The following is a 20,173-nucleotide window of genomic DNA, read 5'->3' as shown; positions in this document are numbered from 1 at the left end:
TGACTTCTTCTGTGACTTCTGTTTTCGTCTATGTGTCTCAGGGGAGGGTTCTCCCGGCCTCTGTCTAAAAAAGGCCTGCTGTGGTCGGAATTTTCATTTTGTGGGGGGTATTGCCTATATTGGCTATTTCTCTCCTCCCCTCGATCGGTCAATGGAGCATAATAGTTATATGTGGGTACCGGGCTCCGTTCATGGTATCGATGGTCTCTCTGTTGTGATCCTCTTCTTTCCCCATGTCCATAGTCCTGACCGGGGCTTCTTCCTCTTGGTCCATGGTGGTCATATGTTGGTCCTCTGTTATCTCTATAGTCATATGGCCTCCTGTGTTCCCTATAGTCTTGCGTGTATCCTCTGTGGTCCCTCTGGTCATATGGGGGTTTATACCAGTTATTCCAATTTTGTGGCTTCCTATTATTTCTTCCATAGAACGGTCTCCTTTCTCCATTTTGTGGCGTCCTGTCATTTTGCTGGGGTCTTCTGTTCCCTCTCTGGGGGGTGTATGGATATTCATTCTTGTATCTATCATCTTGGTATTGTTGTCTGGGTGTAGTTCCTCCATTTCCATCTCTTTGATCGTAATCGCCTCTCCTCTGCTCCTCCTCATACTTAGTTTGAACACACGATCTGTCTCTACTCCCCTGAAAGAACCGGGATTTGTGTGTTTACACACAGATCCCGGTTCTCGCTCTGTCATGAGCGAACGTGGGTGCGGTATTCACATCGGCTCCGGGAAAAGGCTCCAACGCCTCCAGCAGTGCATGCGCACCCATAGTGGCCAAAAGGAGAAGCGATGTAAGGTAACGTCAATTTGCCCAGCCAAGCCAACCTGCCGCAATGAAACTGTGGTGGCTGGTCCGGAAGTGGTTAAATTATAGTACATTCGCTAGATCTCCCCACGGTTCCTCTACCTTTTCAAAAGCAAAATCTCAGCTACAAGCTACATATACATTTTCATTAGAACAGCGAGGTGATCCAGTATAAAATACAGCAATTAATAAGCATCAATGCACATGGATAGGAAGCAGAAAAAAACCTTCAGCTGGCATACGGACACTCAGGATCAGGTTGAGGTGGAAATCAACATTTTGTAAAGACTCCTTTCTGAAGCAGGAAAGATAGTAGATTATAGACTTAAAAAAACCCAGCATGAAATGTCAAGCTGCAGTTTCTAAAGCAAGTAAAATACTTTTTTCTGTATTAAAAGAGGTATAGACTCCACAGAGAGAGACGTAACCTTGCTCAACCACTTGACCTCCCCCCTTCATGAACAGACCATTTTTGCAGTTCAGAACTGTGCTAATTTACATTGCAATTGCTTGGTCATGCAACACTGTACCCAAATGGAATTTATATCAATTTTTTCACACAAATAGAGCTTTGTTTTGGTGGTATTTGATCACCACTGGATTTTATTTTTTTTATTATATAAATTAAAAAATACCAAACATTTTGGGAAAAAAAAACAGTACTTTCTACTTTGTTATAAAAAAATCCAATAAAATGAAATGTCTTCATACATTTTAGCTAAAATGTATTCTGCTACATGTCTTTGGCAAAAAAAAATGTTAAAAATTAAATAAATGTAAATGAATGTTTTTTTGTGAAAGTTATAGTGTCTACAAACTATGAATTTACGCAGCTTTTGACACAGCTCTAATTTTTTGACTGCCTATAACATTTCCAGCGTAAATGTGAAAGTGTTGTGGTCAATCAGAAACTGGCGCTAACTAACATGGCTCGGAGGGACACTATCTGACAATATCTGCCATTACTAGTGACTAACACAGTGATCAGTGATAATACTGTACACTGTCACCGTACTAATGACACTGGATGGGTGGCAGGGGTGATCAGGAGGGCAACTGAAGTGTTAATTGTGTGCCTAACAAGTGTATGTGTGCTGATTTTACTGACAGACTGGCTTTGCTTCCTGATCTCAGCTCTGAACAGTAAGTGAGATTAGAAAGCACAACAAGCCAGATCTGTGTTCTGTGTTTACCAACTTACACAGATTTCTGTGTTGTGGATGGCCACAGCTATCAGCAGGTTCACAGTCAAAATCATTGGCTGCAAGCCTGCTGACAAAAAAACACAACATGAGAGGCAGGAGGCACGCGGAAGTTCTCCCTACGACGTACGGGTACATTGCATGGGAATAACAAAGCTGGAGGCTAGCAGTAAATGTTAAACTGCTGGTTGAAAGTGGTTAAAAAGTTAGTGTTTATATATAACTATTAACCACTTCCGGACCGCCCGTCGTCATTTTACGTCGCTACTTTAAAGAGGAATACCGTTGTTATGGTAGCAGCTAGCTATCATAACCCCAGTATCATCTTCAAGAGTGGGCGGTCCGCTCCTGTCCCCCTCCCGTCACTCTCCAGTGCCCTCCACCTTTTACCGGAGCCGTCAGTAGTGGCGGAGGAGATCGGATCCTCTTAAAGGGACTTTTTTTATTGCATTTTAGTGTAAATGAGATCTGAGGTCATTTTGAACCCAGATTTCAAATTTAAGAGGTCCTGTCATGCTTTTTTTCTATTACAAGGGGTGTTTACATTCCTTGTAATAGGAATAAAAGTGACCCTTTTTTTTTTTTAAAGAACAGTGTAAAAATTAAAAATAAAAGCTAAAATAAAAAAAATAAATATAAATAAAAAAACATTTTTTTAAAAAAAACGTACGCCGTCCTGCCGAGATTGTGTGCAGAAGTGAACGCATACGTGAGCAGTGCCCGCATAGGAAAACAGTGTTCAAACCACACATGTGAGGCATTGTCGCGATAGTTAGAGCAAGAGCAATAATTCTAGCCATGGACCTCCTCTGTAACTCAAAAGCTTTGAAGCATGACATGTTAGGTATCAATTTACTCGGCGTAACATTATCTTTCACAATAAAAAAAAATTGGGCTAACTTTACTCTTGTCTTGTTTTTTAATTAAAAAAGTGATTTTTTTCCAAAAAAGTGCGCTTGTAAGACTGCTGTGCAAATATGGGTGTTAGAAAGAAAACATAATGTTTGGGGGTTCTAAGTAATTTTCTAACAAAAAAACAGTTTTTAACTTGTAAACACCAAATCTCAGAAAGAGGCTCCGTTTTTAGATGGTTAATTATAATTTATAATGTATTAGTCATCCTCCTCTTCAATCACTGTGAGTATGAATGCAAATACATCCACTGTTCAAACTGTCTCTATTCAGAATGTTATTACTCAGAAAACAATTGAAGGGGAGAACACCGTTGAGGATGTCTTTGAACCAACATTAAGGGACATTTACTCTTTGATACAACACTGTTCCTCCTCCTTTTCCCTACTTACAGGTCAGGTACAGGCCATGTGGGAAAAGGTGGTTCATATACGTGGGGATCTTCAAAATGTACAGGGACGTACTAAGGCATTAGAAAGCTGGGTTTGTGGCATAGAGGATATTTTTCCTCCATTGGTAACAGAGATGAAGTCTGCTACACGCAAGCTTAATACTACTATTTCTAAAAGTTGAAGACATGGAGAACCATTTACGTTGTAATACGTTCAGGTACTGGGTATACCAGAGAAGGCCAAGGGTAAAGACCCAATTAAATGTGCTGGAAAAGTGGCTCATTGAAATCCTTGGCAAGGACTATCTTTCTTCATTACTTATAGTAGGTCCCTACCCGGCTTCAGAAACCAGGAAATACACCACAGCCTTTTCTAATACGCCTTTTAAATGATCAAGACAAGAAGAATATCTTGCGAAGAGCACAAGTATTAAATGACATTAGATATAATGGATCCAAAATGATGTTCTTTCCTGTCTTTTCACCAGAGGTTCAGAAACGAAGGGCAAATTTTCAGGGAGTTAAGAAACGCCTGCTACTCCAAGGGTTAAAATATTCAAAGCTCTATCCTGCTTGCTTGCGGGTGGTTCGTGAAGGCAACGTACATGTATTTGAAACACCCCAGGATGCACAGACTTGGCTTGACGGACAAGTTAAAAATTAGACCTTGGGGCGATGGGCCCATTCTACTAAGAAATGCATATAAAGCTGGTTGTGGGGACAATGGTGCACATTTAAGTATAAGCCAGGTTGTCGGAGGCTTAATCAGCGATAGCCACTAGATGTTTTTTTTTTTTCCTTTTCAGTGGCTTTCTCCCATGTGGAACCGTTGTGGTTTTTTTTGGGGGGGGTGTTTTGGGCTGGGGGGAGTGGGGTGTTTTGTTTTTTTCTTGGAGTATTTATTATCTTTTATACCTATGTGCTATGTATTATTGTACTTAGTGCGGGTTGCTGGCTAGTAGTTTAATTTTACTTTTGTACTTATGGTAAATCGATCAATTAAAATCTTTTCGTTGAACGTTAGGGGAATGAATAATGCTTTAAAAAGTCAATCTGTCTTTGATTATATTTCCTCTTTCCGCCCTGCCCTCGTCTGTCTGTAGGAGACACATGCCACATGCAATGTGACTAGATTTTTGCAACGTCGTTCTGTTCGAGAAGCATATCATTCGATATTTACCTCCTATTCAAGGGGGGTCTCTGTTTTAGTTTATACTGGCATAGTGTTCTCATGCAGTAGGACTTTTGATAGACGTAAATGGCCAATATATATGGCCAATATATTTTTTACAATGTAAGTTGGATGAACTTGAGTTAATTCTGGCTATATATATATATATATATATATATATATATATATATATACCATCTCCATATAATCCAGAAATACTTTGTCAGCCTATTTCCTTTGCAGGGGCCTCCCCCCAGGTGCCAATATTGGTACTTGGAGATTTCAACAATGTAACTGATCTGAAGCGGGATGGATGCCCAGCTCCAAGGTCAATAACCTCTGAACATCTTTCCCCTCTTGGAAGACTATGCAGGGAATTAGGGCTCTACGACATGTGGAGGAGGTTACATCCCGAAGAATGTGCTTATACATGCTATTCTAAAACACACAATTCAATATCCAGAATTGATTTTGCTCTGTTTTTGGCAGAGCTATCTTATACCATGCATAGTAAGTGCTAGTATAGTACCTTGAGGAATTTCAGATCACTCCCCTCTGATAGTCACCTTAACATCAGGGCATCGGGCGTCCAATATGCCATGGCGGCTGAACCCCTTTTGGCTTTAAACTATTTCCCAAAGAGTATGCTATTGCTGCTCGCATTATGGATTTCTTGTCTCTTAATTTGGGCTCTGCTCCCATACGGGTTGTATGGGATGCTCTCAAGGCCTATCTTCGGGGACTGTTGAGTCAAAAAATTAGTGTCATCAAAACTGCTTCCCGTAGAGAGCTTAAACTTGAAAAGGCCGATACCTCTGCAGCGAAAGCTCTATATTTCCAGGATCCCTCTTCTGATGCCCAACAGGAATGGCTTTCATCTCAAAAAAGGCTGAACGAACTGTTGGAATCCAGGGCAAGGAATAAACTCTTCTTTCAGAAGAGACTTAGTTGGGCAGAGGGAGAGACGAATGGTAGACTGTTGGCTCAGGATAGTAGGGTCTCAATCCAAGCCCACACATGTTTCAGCCTTAAAGAATAGAGAGGGGTAGGTTATTAACCAGACTAGTCCCATTGTATCCACCTTTAAGTCCTATTATCAGGCTCTATAGACCTCTAGGGCAGACTATACGTTAGCCAAGTTATCTATTTATCTGGCTACCATTAATCTCCTGGCCCTTTCAGTGAAAGAGGAGGAGACCCTCAACGCTCCACTTACTTTACTGGAATTGAAGAGTGCGTGGCTAGTTTTTCTAATTCCAAAGCTCCAGGGACTCACAGTCTCCCTATAGAGGTCTATAAAAAATATAACAAGGAGATGCTTCCTGCCCTTCTTAATACACTAAATGAGGCCTTCCATATAGGTCAGCTTTCAGACAGTATGGGTCAGTCTGTTATAATAGTTATACCTAAAAAAGATAAACACCTGTTACATCCTGAATCCTATAGACCAGTAGTCATCAACCCTGTCCTCAGGGCCCACTAACAGGCCAGGTTTGCAAGCTAACTGAAATACATCATAGGTGATATAATTTGCTGCTCAGTGATTGCAGTATTCTAGTCTGCATCTCCCCAAGGTAATACATAAAACCTGGCCTGTTAGTGGGCCCTGAGGACAGGGTTGATGACCACTGCTATAGACCAATTTCCCTACTGTCTACAGATGTTAAAATTCTTGCCAAAGTACTCATTACCAGATTAAATAAAGTTATTAAACATATTATTCACTCAGGTAGGATTTATGCCCAATATATCAACAGCAGTCAATATTAGATGTGCATACTTAAATATGCAGGTTCCAGCCCTGGACCATCCAAATCGTACCTTTCTGGCACTGGATGCAATAAAGGCCTTTGATAGTGTTGAATGGCCTTACCTATGGGCCATTCTGGAAAAATTCAAGCTTGGTTCTAATTTTTGCCAATGGGTACGGTTGTTATATGCAGCTCCTATGGCATAAATTAGGGTCCAGCCTCCAATCTTCTAGTTTCAGACTTTGCCGGGGCACAAGGCAGGGGTGCCCATTGCCCCCTGCTCTTTGCCCTAGCTCTAGAGCCCTTGGGTTGTCTTATGTGGGCCTCAACTGATGTTACTGGTTTGATTAGGGGAGATAGGGAGGAAAAGGTATTATTATATGTAGATGATCGTCTTGTTTTTCTGACTAATATTAGTTCATCTCTACCGGCAGTAATGAAATATCTTAAGGAGTTTGGTAGGTTTTCCGGGTTAGGCATAAATTGGGAGAAGTCCGTATTGATGCCCTTAGATCTTCCCCAGGACCCACTACCATCCTCACTTTCTCAGCTCAGGGTTGTGTCTTCTATAAAATACTTCGGGATAGTTATTTTTGATCCCCCTCAGTCGTATATTGTAGACAACATACTTCCACTACTTACTAGATTCCAAGACCAAAGCAAAATCTGGAATAAACGCTCTCTCTCTTTAATAGGCTGTATTAATCTAATCAAGATGATATGGATGCCTCAGCTTTTGTATCTTTTACATAATGCTCCGATGTGGATACCTTTATGGATTTTTACTAAGATTAATAGTATATTTAAGCGTTTAATATGGCAGAATAAAACCCCTCGTATTAAATTGGAGACTCTTCAACATCCCAAAAATGCGGGTGGACTGGTAGTTCCTAACCCAAGGATGTATTTCTTTGCGTCACAATTACAGCATTTTGCTGGATGGGAGCTTGAACAGTTACCCCTTCCTGCTCGATGATTATTTTCCTATGCACTTAAGGGTTGGTCACCACTCCATGTTTTGGACAGGGTAAGAGGGGTTGTTTCGTGTGTGGATATGCCCACCTGTAAGCTAATGTGTAAAATATGGGATACAGTCAAAAAAGTTATGGGTATTCCATACCCCACTAGATAAACCCGATATGGGATAATAATAGACTCTCCCAACTTTCAGTTCTTAAAGGCTTTCAGAGATGGTGAAAATCAGGAATAACAACTTTAGCTCAACTGTACGAGAACAGTTTACTTAAATCCTTTGAAGAGTTAAGGTGAGAATTCTCTTTACAATCAAATTGGTTTAATCAATTCCTCCAATTGAAACATGCTTTGCATGCCCAGTTTTTGTCTGTTGAGATGCTCTTTCCCCCTACCCCTGTTTTTGACAAGATCGTACAAGCAAAGTTAACAAAAGGTCTTACCTCTGTTACATATAGGGTGTTTTTAGAAAAGTTTCTTTTGAACTTTCCCATACGTTCCATGACACCTTAAAGTGTTTGTTACCCTAAAAAAATGTATCCCGTTCCTTTAAAGCATGTTACACAGCACAGTGCTTGTACTGTGTAATTTGGCCCCCTGTATCACCTGAATCACCTGGCTGATCCTGCCTAGCTATGCCCTCCCCCCTGTAAACTGACCACAGTTTATCATGGCTGCTGAGCCCTGACACCATGATCAGTTTACGTGCCTCCATCATCTGCTGCTATCTGCAGCTCTCCCCTGTCCTCCGCCCCCTCCTCTTCCTGCCTGTCAGCTCTCATTAGCGCCGCTCTGCTACAAAACTATGTGAACTTTATACCATCCCTATTGTTAGATAACAGCCTGTGTCCTTGTGCCTGTGCTTTATTAAAAAGCAGATTTATAACTGATTTCACAGTGCCTCCCGGCGCTTACATGACTCCCGGCTCTCTTCTCCTCTCCTCCCTGCCTTCCTGGCTGACATCAGCGTGAGTTCTCGGCCCCGCCTGCTGGAGATGTCAGATGGGGAGAGAACAGAGATGGGAGTCACATGAGCCACGGGAGGCGCTGTGAAATCAGGTAGAAATCTGCTTTTCTTTTTTAACGCACAGGCACTAGGACACTAGGTTGTTATCTAACAATGGGGATGGTATAAAGATCACATAGTGGCTTAACAACCACTTTAAGTCTTTGCTATAGCTATATGAGTGCAGATAAAAAAAAAATGGATGCTCAATCTTTTTTTTTATTTGTGCAATCCAGTGCTTCCCTTTGTTTCTCACACCATCAAGTGCATAAGTGTCTTACTGGATATACAGGTGCATCACACAAAATTAGAATATCATCAAAAAGTTAATTTATTTCAATAATTCAATTCAATTCAGATGACATGGTTCCCCAAATCATCACGAACTGTGGAAAACTTTGCATTTCATTTGAAAATAGAGGTCCCAGAGTCTGGAGGAAGAGTGGAGAGGCACATAATCCAAGTTGCATGAGCTCCAGTGTCAAGTTTCCACAGTCAGTGATGATTTGGGGAGTCATGTCATCTGCTGGTGTTGGTCCACTGTGTTTTATCAAGTCCAAAGACAGCGCAGCCCTCTACCAGGAAATTCTAGAGCACTTCATGCTTCCCCCTGCTGCAGTGGCGTACTAACTGGGGGGGGGGGGGGCAGTCTGCCCCAGGTGCCACACATTGGGGGGTGTCAGGCAGTTCCCCCATCCTCCCCTGTATGAAACAGTGAGAGCGGGATGGGCTTGGTAGTGCAGCCGCGATGTGACATGCTGACAGCACAGGGAGAGCTCAGGCTGACTGACCCATTGTCACAATGCTGTGCATGTCACTCTCTGTTAAATTCTAACAGCCCAGCGAGTACAACTCCCCCCCTCCACAGAAATGGAAGAGGCTGCATCGGCTCTGCCCCTCCCTCCCCTCTGTTTCTGTGTCCAGTCCCTGCTCCGTGCAGCCCGTGTGCTGCGTCTGAAAGGAACGTGAGGGCGGGAACATTTAAACAAGTAGCCACCGACAGAACTAGTGTGAGCAGCCTGGGAACATCCAAGTGAGTTAACAGCACTGTTACTGTGTCCAGACTCTGCCCTCTCTCTCCCAAATCTCTCTCACTCCCCCTCTTTCCTCTGTTGTCCTCCAGCAGAGTCTTTCATTAACTCTATGCTAATAGTTGGCCGCATCATTTTGCTATCATGTTCCTTTAGCCAGGGTTTTCACTAGTGTTCAAATCACATGCGATGTCTGCGCGATGCAAATTCAGCCATACAAACGTGACATTTGTAGGACTTAAGCCCAGTCTCCTGATACACCTTTTATCCCCAAAAACTTCCCCCCCAATCCCTTCACAAATAACTTGACCAGGTTTTGGAGTAAATGGCCTTGACGGCCTTTTATTAACAAATTATAAAATTAATTAAATAACATCTTCATAAATAACCATTAAACTTTAATATATACTTTTTAGTGTCATAGAGGAAAACAACATAGATTGTTCACTGCGAACAACTTATTTTAAACTTTAGGCCTCCAGTCAGAAACCCCTGACTCGGAGGCGGTACCCAACCTTCGCAGTGACCTACCCTTTTTAACCCTTCCAGATTAACCCCTCGTAACCTGAAAGTACCATAAACAAACCCATCCTTTCATGGATGGGTACCAGAAACAACCTTCATCCTTTCATGGATGGGTACCAGAAACAACCTCCATCCTTTCATGGATGGATACCAAAAACAACCCCCATCACATGGATGGGTACCAGAAACAACCCCCATCCCATGGATGGGTACCAGAAACAACCCCCATCCCATGGATGGGTACAACATGTTCCATACATGTAACCTCTATCTTTTCCTTCTCCAGCGACCTAACACTGCCAGTCATCCTGACCTGTCCCTTACCCCTTTTCTAACCAACTTGGGGCGGGTGGGTGGAAATCGCTTCCTCCTCCGCTCTACAATTGACGTCACTTCCCCCTCTCCCTTCATCTCTCCAGCTCTGAGCGCCTTCCTCACTCAGCCCCTCCCCCATTCTAAAAGGGGAAACACTGATCTTAAAATGGCAACTGTGCTGTCCAGCACTGTCATGCCGTCCCTGCGCCCATTTCTCTCCTGTCCTTAGCTCCGGGACTCTCTGTATGGCTGAAATCGCATTTGCACCAAAACGGTGAAGGACCCTTTTTTTGGTCTGCACGGAAATCGGATTGGATGGGTGTTTACACCTATGCAATCCGATTAATGCACCATTTCACAGTTCTCACTGCGATCTGCAAACCGATCTGGGGGTGTCATTCATTTTACATTGACACCTGTAGCAGTTTGCAAAGGGCAGCGTGAACGTCTGAAAACACTGTGTTTGCTTTCAGCAAACACAGTAAAATTACACAAGCTAATAGAAGTGGGAAAACCTGGAGCCTGCAAAGCTACAGGTAGAGAGCTGCTAGGAGCCTGCATGGGAGAAGAAGGTAGGGTGACAAGGACTGATTAAGTCCCTGGGGACCTTGAACTTTCAAAGGACAAGGGGATGTGGTGGGGGGCCCTTCTGCACAGGGGAAGCCAGGCTGCAGAAAGTGTGCTCAGAGTGTGCTCATCTGCTGGAGGATAGTGAATGGTGCTTGTTACATATTTATTCAGGTTTAAAAAAAGACATATAGTCCAAGGATACTCAGTTCCTTGCACAGATAGAAAGGGATGCTAGGGCTGGGAGATTTTTTACCTACTCTGAAATTGACTCGAGTATGGAATGGTAAAATGTCAGAAAGGTATAAACCCTTTAATAGGATCATTGAATGATACAGATTATAGAAGATCACCTAGAAATGATGTTCTGCTGTACCTGGTCATCTGTCAACTGTATTCAAACAACTGAAAAAGGCAAAAAAAAAAAAAAAAACCTATGTGGCTCACAGTAAAATAATAAGGAATAGGAAAAGGGCATTTAAAAAATATAAAAATGAAAGAACACTATCATCATTTGAAAGTTACATAGAACATAAAGAATATGTATAAAGTAAATCAAGGCTGCAACAATTCAAAACGAATGACAGGAGGTGTAAAAGAGTAGGACAAACTCCCCATAAATTCTTAAAATACATTATTGGTATACAGAGGAAATTAACCACTTCAGCCCCGGAAGGATTTACCCCCTTCCTGACCAGAGCACTTTTTACAATTTGGCACTGCGTCGCTTTAACTGCTAATTGCGCGGTCATGCAATGCTGTACCCAAACGAAATTTGCGTCCTTTTCTTCCCACAAATAGAGCTTTCTTTTGATGGTATTTGATCACCTCTGCTGTTTTTATTTTTTGCGCTATACATGGAAATGATATTTTCTACTTTTTGTTCTAAAAAAAATCCAATAAACTCAATTTTAGTCATACATTTAGGCCAAAATGTATTCGGCCATATGTCTTTGGTAAAAAAAAATGTCAATAAGTGTATATTTATTGGTTTGCGCAAAAGTTATAGCGCCTACAAACTAGGGTACATTTTCTGGAATTTACACAGCCTTTAATTTATGACTGCCTATGTCGTTTCTTGAGGTGCTAAGCAGGGCAGTACAAAACCCCCACAAATGACCCCATTTTGGAAAGTAGACACCCCAAGGAAATTGCTGAGAGGCATGTTGAGCCCATTGAATATTCATTTTTTTTGTCCCAAGTGATTGAATAATGCCAAAAAAAAAAAATTACAAAAAGTTGTCACTAAATGATATATTGCTCACACAGGCCATGGGCATATGTGGAATTGCACCCCAAAATACATTTAGCTGCTTCTCCTGAGTATGGGGATACCACATGTGTGGGACTTTTTGGGAACCTAGCCGCGTACGGGGCCCCGAAAACCAATCACTGCCTTCAGGATTTCTAAGGGCGTAAATTTTTTATTTTACTCCTCACTACCTATAACAGTTTTGAAGGCCATAAAATCCCCCCAAATAACCCCATTTTGGAAAGTAGACACCCCAAGCTATTTGCTTTGAGGCATGTTGAGTCCATGGAATATTTTATATTTTGACACAAGTTGCGGGAAAGTGACACATTTTTTTTTTTTTTTTTTTGCACAAAGTTGTCACTAAATGATATATTGCTCACACAGGCCATGGGCATATGTGGAATTGCACCCCAAAATACATTTAGCTGCTTCTCCTGAGTATGGGGATACCACATATGTGGGACATTTTAGGAGCCTAGCCGCGTACGGGGCCCCGAAAACCAATCACCGCCTTCAGGATTTCTAAGGGTGTAAATTTTTTATTTCACTCTTCACTGCCTATCACAGTTTCGGAGACCATGGAATGCCCAGGGGGCACAACCCCCCCCCAAATGACCCCATTTTGGAAAGTAGACACCCCAAGCTATTTGCTGAGAGGCATGGTGAGTATTTTGCAGCTCTCATTTGTTTTTGAAAATGAAGAAAGACAAGAAATTTTTTTTTTTCTTTTTTCAATTTTCAAAACTTTGTGACAAAAAGTGAGATCTGCAAAATACTCACTATACCGCTCAGCAAATAGCTTGGGGTGTGTACTTTCCAAAATGGGGTCATTTGGGGGGGGGGTTTTGCCACCTGGGCATTCCATGGCCTCCAAAACTGTGATAGGCAGTGAAGAGTGAAATCAAAAATTTACGCCCTTAGAAAGCCTGAAGGCGGTGCTTGGTTTTTGGGGTCCCATGCGCGGCTAGGCTCCCAAGAAGTCCCACACATATGGTATCCCCATACTCAGGAGAAGCAACAGAATGTATTTTGGGGTGTAATTTCACATATTCCCATGGCATGTTTGAGCAATATATCATTTAGTGACAACTTTGTGCAAAAAAAAAAAAAATTATCTCTTTCCCGCAATTTGTGTCACAATATAAAATATTCCATGGACTCGACATGCCTCTCAGCAAATAGCTTGGGGTGTCTACTTTCCAAAATGGGGTCATTTGGGGGGGTTTTGAACTGTCCTGGCATTTTATGCACAACATTTAGAAGCTTATGTCACACATCACCCACTCTTCTAACCACTTGAAGACAAAGCCCTTTCTGACACTTTTTGATTACATGAAAAAATTATTTTTTTTTGCAAGAAAATTACTTTGAACCCCCACACATTATATATATTTTTTAAAGCAAATGCCTTACAGATTAAAATGGTGGGTGTTTCATTTTTTTTTCACACAGTATTTGCGCAGCGATTTTTCAAACGCATTTTTTGGGAAAAAACACACTTTTTCCAATTTTAATGCACTAAAACACACTACATTGCCCAAATGTTTGATGAAATAAAAAAGATGATCTTAGGCCGAGTACATGGATACCAAACATGACATGCTTTAAAATTGCGCACAAACGTGCAATGGCGACAAACTAAATACATTTTTAAAAGCCTTTAAAAGCCTTTACAGGTTACCACTTTAGATTTACAGAGGAGGTCTACTGCTAAAATTACTGCCCTCGATCTGACCTTCGCGGTGATACCTCACATGTATGGTGCAATTGCTGTTTACATTTGACGCCAGACCGACGCTTGCGTTCGCCTTAGCGCGAGAGCAGGGGGGACAGGGGTGCCATTTTTTTTTTTTTTTCTTTATTTTTTTTTGCTTTTATCTTATTTTTAAACTGTTCCTTTCATTTTTTTTTTAAATCATTTTTATTGTTATCTCAAGGAATGTAAATATCCCCTATGATAGCAATAGGTAGTGACAGGTACTCTTTTTTGAAAAAATTGGGGTCTATTAGACCCTAGATTTCTCCTCTGCCCTCAAAGCATCTGACCACACCAAGATCGGTGTGATAAAATGCTTTCCCAATTTCCCAATGGCGCTGTTTACATCCGGCGAAATCTAAGTTAAAAATGCTCGTAGCTTCCGGTTTCTTAGGCCATAGAGATGTTTGGAGCCACTCTGGTCTCTGATCAGCTCTATGGTCAGCTGGCTGGTTTTACCGGCTGCATTCTCAGGTTCCCTGTTGAGACAGGAGAGCCAGAGAAAAACACGGAAGACGGTGGGGGGGGCATTCCCTCCCACTGCTTGTAAAAGCAGTCTAGAGGCTAATTAGCCACTAGGATTGCTTTTACATGAAAGCCAACTGCTGGCTGAAAAGAATGATACCAAGATGATACCTAAACCTGCAGGCATCATTCTGGTATAACCACTCAAAGTCGTGAATGGCGTACCTGAAGACAAAAAAATGGTTAACAATAAAGCACAGTAAACGGTAAAGTATAAAAAATTGCATACCTGAAAAGCAAACATGATAAAACATAATAACAATAAAACATTGCAGAATAGAATACAGTAAAAAAGAGCAGAACAATAGAGAGAATAGAGAGAGAGAGAACAATAAAACGACAACTATTTTTTTTTATTTTATATTTTTGTTTGTGTTTTTTTTTTACACTTTTTTTTGTAACTAACTTTTATAACTGTAACCGGTTCCAGGTTCGGGTCTCTCAAAATGTGATGGCATCTTGGGAGACCCTGTGAAAGCGTGCCTAGTCTGTGCAATGCTGTACCCTACGCTAATACTCAACTAGTGAATGGTAGCGTTCAAAACATTCACCAATGCAAAGACCAGGATTGTCAGGACAGGAGGGACAATAATAGCGGGTGTCACGCCTATATCCGCGCTTGCTGCAGACACAACATCTTTTTTGGGGGGGTTCGTTGGGTAGGGGTACTCGGAAGGACATAAAGAAAATGCCTCTCATGCAGCCGACTGCATTTGGTTGGGGATGTGAATGGGAGAAGTACGGGTGCTGCAGAAGCGGTGGGTTCCCAAATAGGATTGGCGAATGCAGCAGGAAGGGCATTATGGGCACGACGGGCCTGTGTTTGTCTTTTTGGTGGCAGCGGGACACTACTTGTGCTTGCCACCTCACCAGCTTGAACTGCACTTATGGGACTCACCACGTCACCAAGTCTTACTGCAGTGCTGGTTTGACTATGACCGGGGTGTACTAGGCCGCTGGTGCTTGCCAGTTCCCCAAACGCTACCAAGAAAACTGTTAGCGATCGCACCAGTTATATGATGATGCTGTACTGCTTTGGTGACAGTATGTAAAAAAAAAAAAAAAATTAAAAAAAAATATATTTTTTAATTTCTTCATATTCCAAAATATTGTGACAGAAAATTACAACTTCAAAAAACTTACAATGCATCTTACTAAATACACTGGACTGTCTACTTTCCAAAAGTGGTCATTTGGGGAATATTTGTACTGTGCTGGTATTTTTGGGCCTCAAGAAGTAAGATAGGCCGTCAATACATCAGGATTGATCAATTTTCAGATACAGTATACAATATATTCCATAGTTTGTAGACTATAACTTTCCTACAGACTAAATAATATACACTGATTTGGATTATTTTTGTCAAACAAAATGTAGCAGAATACATTTTGGCCTAAATTTATGAAGAAAGATTATTTATTTGCAAAATGTTTTAACAGAAAAGAAATGTTTTTGGCGAAAAAATAAATCCATTTAAGATTAAATACCACCAAAAGTGTGAAAAAATCATAACAATTTTTTATGGGTACAATGTTGCATGCAACAGCGCTGTAAGCTGAAAATTGGCCTGGGCAGGAAGGTTGGTGAAAGTGTCTGGTATTAAATTGGTTAAGGATCAAAATTTTAGCAGATGGCATATTTGACCTTCCATTGGGCAGAGGTGTAGATAGGGCCTAAGAGTAGTAGACAGGCGATATCATTTACTACATCTTTTGGTGTTTTCTTTAGAGTTATTCTTTACTGTGTTTTATTACATTGTTTTCTACTGGGTCATTTTGCTATTATCCACCCATTGCATTTGGCAAGGCCTTTCACAGACAATAAGAAGAAAAGAGATCCATGAACCCTGTCTTCCAAATAGTTTTTTCCTGTGTTTAATATTTTTGGGGTTTTCTATTTCTAAACGCCCCTGCCTCTAAACTCCTCCAAATGCCTATGTGTGCATGGACACATAAGCTAACATGTAGGGGTGTTTAGAGGCAGAAAAAAAACAATAGATGCCCCTAAGGGCAGTGTCAAAAACATCCAGTCTACCTACAAAAATCAGTGCAAGGATTCATTGGTGTTGATGTAATAGCAGGCAATAAAACAGAATACATGAAAATGCACAGTATGGCTGCAAGTTAAATAACTGAACTTACACATTTTATACAGTTGTCTTTAAAATATACTAGAAGATCGTGCATCACACATATATGTTCCTCTGGTAGTTCCTTGGTCCATACATCTTCATTTACTAGCATATAAAATTCCAACACTTTTTGTAAAAGACATATTTTTTCAGTGTTCTGAAAGGGAAAAATAATAATATAAAGAAAAGACATCATAAGGCAGAAGCTGAATCAGGTACAGTATATACACTGTAAAAATTAACAGACAACTTCACAATAAATTTGGTTCTGGACAGAAACAGATGGAGTGGACCACCTTTCAGCTTCCTATATTTGTCCTTACCACCTCCCACAGAACAAACAAACGTATTTCTCTCTTGCAGCTAGTCTTCCTAAACATATAGCTGGTTTATTTTGCATTATTGATATGCCATGAGGTATGTTTGACACCATTGTAATAACCAGAAGCATAACTAGAACCTTCAGGACCCCAGTGCAAGAAAAAATGAAGGGCCCCCCTGACTGACTTGTTCCGGGGCTCTTTCCTCCGGTCCCAAGGCCCTTCCCTCCGAGCCTGTGTCCCTTGATCCTCTGGCCTTTTACTTCCGTCGTGGGGCCCTTTATTACAATTCCACAGTGGGACCCTTTCATCTGTTCTGCAGTGGACCCCCTTCCTGCCATCTTGCCCCCCCAAATGCAACCTGGTAGTTCCGCCACTGAGTGAAATGCTCTGCAGTGTCATGGGATGGGTGAGATGCTCTGCAGTGTATTATAGAATAGTTGTAATGTTCTGCAGTGTATCTTGGATTGGGTAAAATGCTTTGCAGTGTATCATGGGTTGGCTGAAATGCTCTGCAGTGTGTCATGGGATAGTTGTAATGCTCTGCAATGTATCATGGGATGGGTAAAATGCTCTGCAGTGTGTCATTTGATGGGTGGAATGCTCTGCAGTGTGCCATGTGATGGTTGGAATGCTCTGCAGTGTGTCATGTGATGGGTGGAATGATCTGCACACATATACACACACACGCAGTCTTTCAAAAATTCAGCAGTACAGTACTGTCAGGAAATGTTCCATCCGCTGGTAATATCTGTTATTCGGCATGCAGTACTGAGGTCCACCAGCAGGTGTCTCCTGGCAGTTTGGAACTGTCAGGAGAGCTTTTCCCTGTTAATGTTATGTCATCTTTGGGCCGCAGTACTGGCGTCCACCAGCGGATGGATCCTGGCAGTATGGAGCAAGTATTCCCCTCTGCAGACAGGTGTCACCTGACGTTAATTAGCAGAGCTACAGTAAAAATACCCGGCAATTACACACTTATGTTGCCCTGGTATTGTCCTTGAGCCCTGATCTGCATCCTGTTACCCTGATCCTGTAGTCTGATCCTATAACCTGAACCCGAACTCGAACCCTGATTCCTGGAACCTGTTGATCCTGTTTCCTGTCCGTTACCTTAACCCTGAACCCTGGACTCTGGACTCTGAGCCTTGTACCTGACCCGTCCCTCCTGAGATCCATCCATCCTCTCTTGTCTTGTTTATCTCCCTTCCCAGCTACTGATTCCCTGTTTATGACCCCGGCCTGGCTTGACTACGATTCTGGTACTCCCTCTTGCTACATATGCTGGTTGGTTTTATATCACTGATTGTTTGGTTGTTCACTCTGTATTGGTGGTGTGTTCACATATGCATTTTCCTTAAATAAACTTACTTTCACCTATTTATGTCTGGTTCACTCTGTTGCAGTCACACAGTTCTGGTCACATCTGGTTTATGACAGAATACCAGGGCCATCCCTGACCAGAAGTGGCTGCACTGGGGAACCATTTTGATTCAGTTGGTTGCAAACATGAATGCAGATGAGGTTATTTATTTTTCTCTGCTGGCATCTGAAAGTGGTGATTATTGCCACCAGGCTTTGAAAGGATGGTCTAGTGACCAGGTGTTTGCCACTATACATTTGGCTCACTCCCTGGTCGATCAGGGTTATATATTGTTTGGGGAGGTGCAGCCTTTGATCAAGATCTGTACTGAGCTGGCCCTGCCCTGTATTCCAGAGGGCCGTGATGATTTCACTCCTCCTTTTGATTTGAATCAGGTTGTATCCCTAGTGTGGCTTTTTGAAGATGATCCAGCTGATTTTTGTGAGCACTACTCAGCCTGTTCCCCACAGGTGACTGCAGAGTGCATTGTGTCTGCTCAGTCTTTTGTTAGACAGGGAGATTTAAAAGCACAGTTTGTACAACCTATACTTTCAGCATGTTCTGACATGATGCAAGCAGCTCCAGCCAAACAAACCACCTCTGCCACCAAACACCAGCCTACCCAAGTGTATGTTTCCCCATCACCCGTGTCAACCGCAGTTGCAGCTCAGTATACGCTGCTGCCAACCAAATACTCATATCCAGTCTCTGCTCCCTGTACCTATCCTGCATTCAACCCACCTGTCTCTTCTCAGCTGCCCACAAACCCACAGGTACTTCGTCCAGCTACTGTTACCTCTTCTCTGCCATATCCCAATCCTCCTTTCCAGTCTGCTGCACCCCTCACCTACAGAGCTTCAGTGGCTAAGCCAAAGAAAAAACAAAAGTTTTTTCCAACCAAGACAATCCTGCCAGTAACCCAACCTGCCTCCGCACCAGCTAATCCAACCCAGTCTGACATCCCAGTGCCTGCCTTCCAGCCTGATGTCTTGGTGCCTGCCTTCCAGCCTGATGTCTTGGTGCCTGCCTTCCAGCCTGACGTCTCGGTGCCTGCCTTCCAGCCTGACGTCTCGGTGCCTGCCTTCCAGCCTGACGTCTCGGTGCCTGCCTTCCAGCCTGATGTACCTGCCTTCCAGCCTGATGTGCCTACCTTCCAGTCAGATGTGTCCGCCTTCCAGCCCGATGTATCGGTGCCTGCCTTCCAGCCCGATGTATCGGTGCCTGCCTTCCAGCCCGATGTATCGTGCCTGCCTTCCAGCCTGATGTATCGGTGCCTGCCTTCCAGCCTGATGTCTAGGTGCCTGCCTTCCAGCCTGACGTCTCGGTGCCTGCCTTCCAGCCTGACGTCTCGGTGCCTGCCTTCCAGTCTGACGTCTCGGTGCCTGCCTTCCAGCCTGACGTCTCGGTGCCTGCCTTCCAGCCTGACGTCTTGGTGCCTGCCTTCCAGCCTGACGTCTCGGTGCCTGCCTTCCAGCCTGATGTCTCGGGGCTTGCCTTCCAGCCTGACGTCTCGGTGCCTGCCTCCCAGCCTGATGTATCGGTGCCTGCCTTCCAGCCTGATGTATGGGTGCCTGCCTTCCAGCCTGAGGTCTAGGTGCCTGCCTTCCAGCCTGATGTATCGGTGCCTGCCTTCCAGCCTGACGTCTCGGTGCCTGCCTTCCAGCCTGATGTATCGGTGCCTGCCTTCCAGCCTGACGTCTCGGTGCCTGCCTTCCAGCCTGACGTCTCGGTGCCTGCCTTCCAGCCTGACGTCTCGGTGCCTGCCTTCCAGCCTGACGTCTCGGTGCCTGCCTTCCAGCCTGACGTCTCGGTGCTTGCCTTCCAGCCTGACGTCTCGGGGCTTGCCTTCCAGCCTGACGTCTGGGTGCCTGCCTCTCAGCCTGACGTCTGGGTGCCTGCCTCCCAGCCTGACGTCTGGGTGCCTGCCTCCCAGCCTGACGTCTGGGTGCCTGCCTCCCAGCCTGACGTCTGGGTGCCTGCCTCCCAGCCTGATGGCTCTGTGCCAGTGTTCCAGCCGAAAGTGCCAGTGCCTGCTCTCCAGCTTGATGAGCCTGCTCTCCAGTCTGATGTGCCCACTCTCCAGCCTGATGAGCCCGCTGTCCAGCTTGATGAGCCTGCTGCCCAGCTTGAAGTGCCCATGCCTGCTGCCCAGCTTGAAGTGCCCATGCCTGCT

The 20,173-nt window shown here is 43.3% G+C and overlaps 1 protein-coding gene across 3 annotated transcripts in view; it reads right to left on the bottom strand.

The window, feature by feature from the left end:
- LOC141132081 (uncharacterized) overlaps positions 1-20,173 on the bottom strand; it is a 144,777-nt gene that overhangs the window by 90,269 nt on the left and 34,335 nt on the right. For 2 of the 3 annotated variants that reach the window (XM_073620090.1, XM_073620088.1), the window contains exon 3: positions 16,328-16,474. The exons of the other annotated variant lie outside the window; for it this stretch is intronic. In XM_073620090.1, the coding sequence (XP_073476191.1) occupies positions 16,328-16,474 (147 nt within the window). The remainder of the gene's footprint in view (positions 1-16,327; positions 16,475-20,173) is intronic. 3 annotated transcript variants of the gene reach the window in all.

The sequence above is a fragment of the Aquarana catesbeiana genome, linkage group LG03 (genome assembly GCF_042186555.1).
Source record: "Aquarana catesbeiana isolate 2022-GZ linkage group LG03, ASM4218655v1, whole genome shotgun sequence".
Classification (NCBI taxonomy): Eukaryota; Metazoa; Chordata; class Amphibia; order Anura; family Ranidae; genus Aquarana; species Aquarana catesbeiana.
This window is presented reverse-complemented; position numbering and strand designations above follow the sequence as displayed.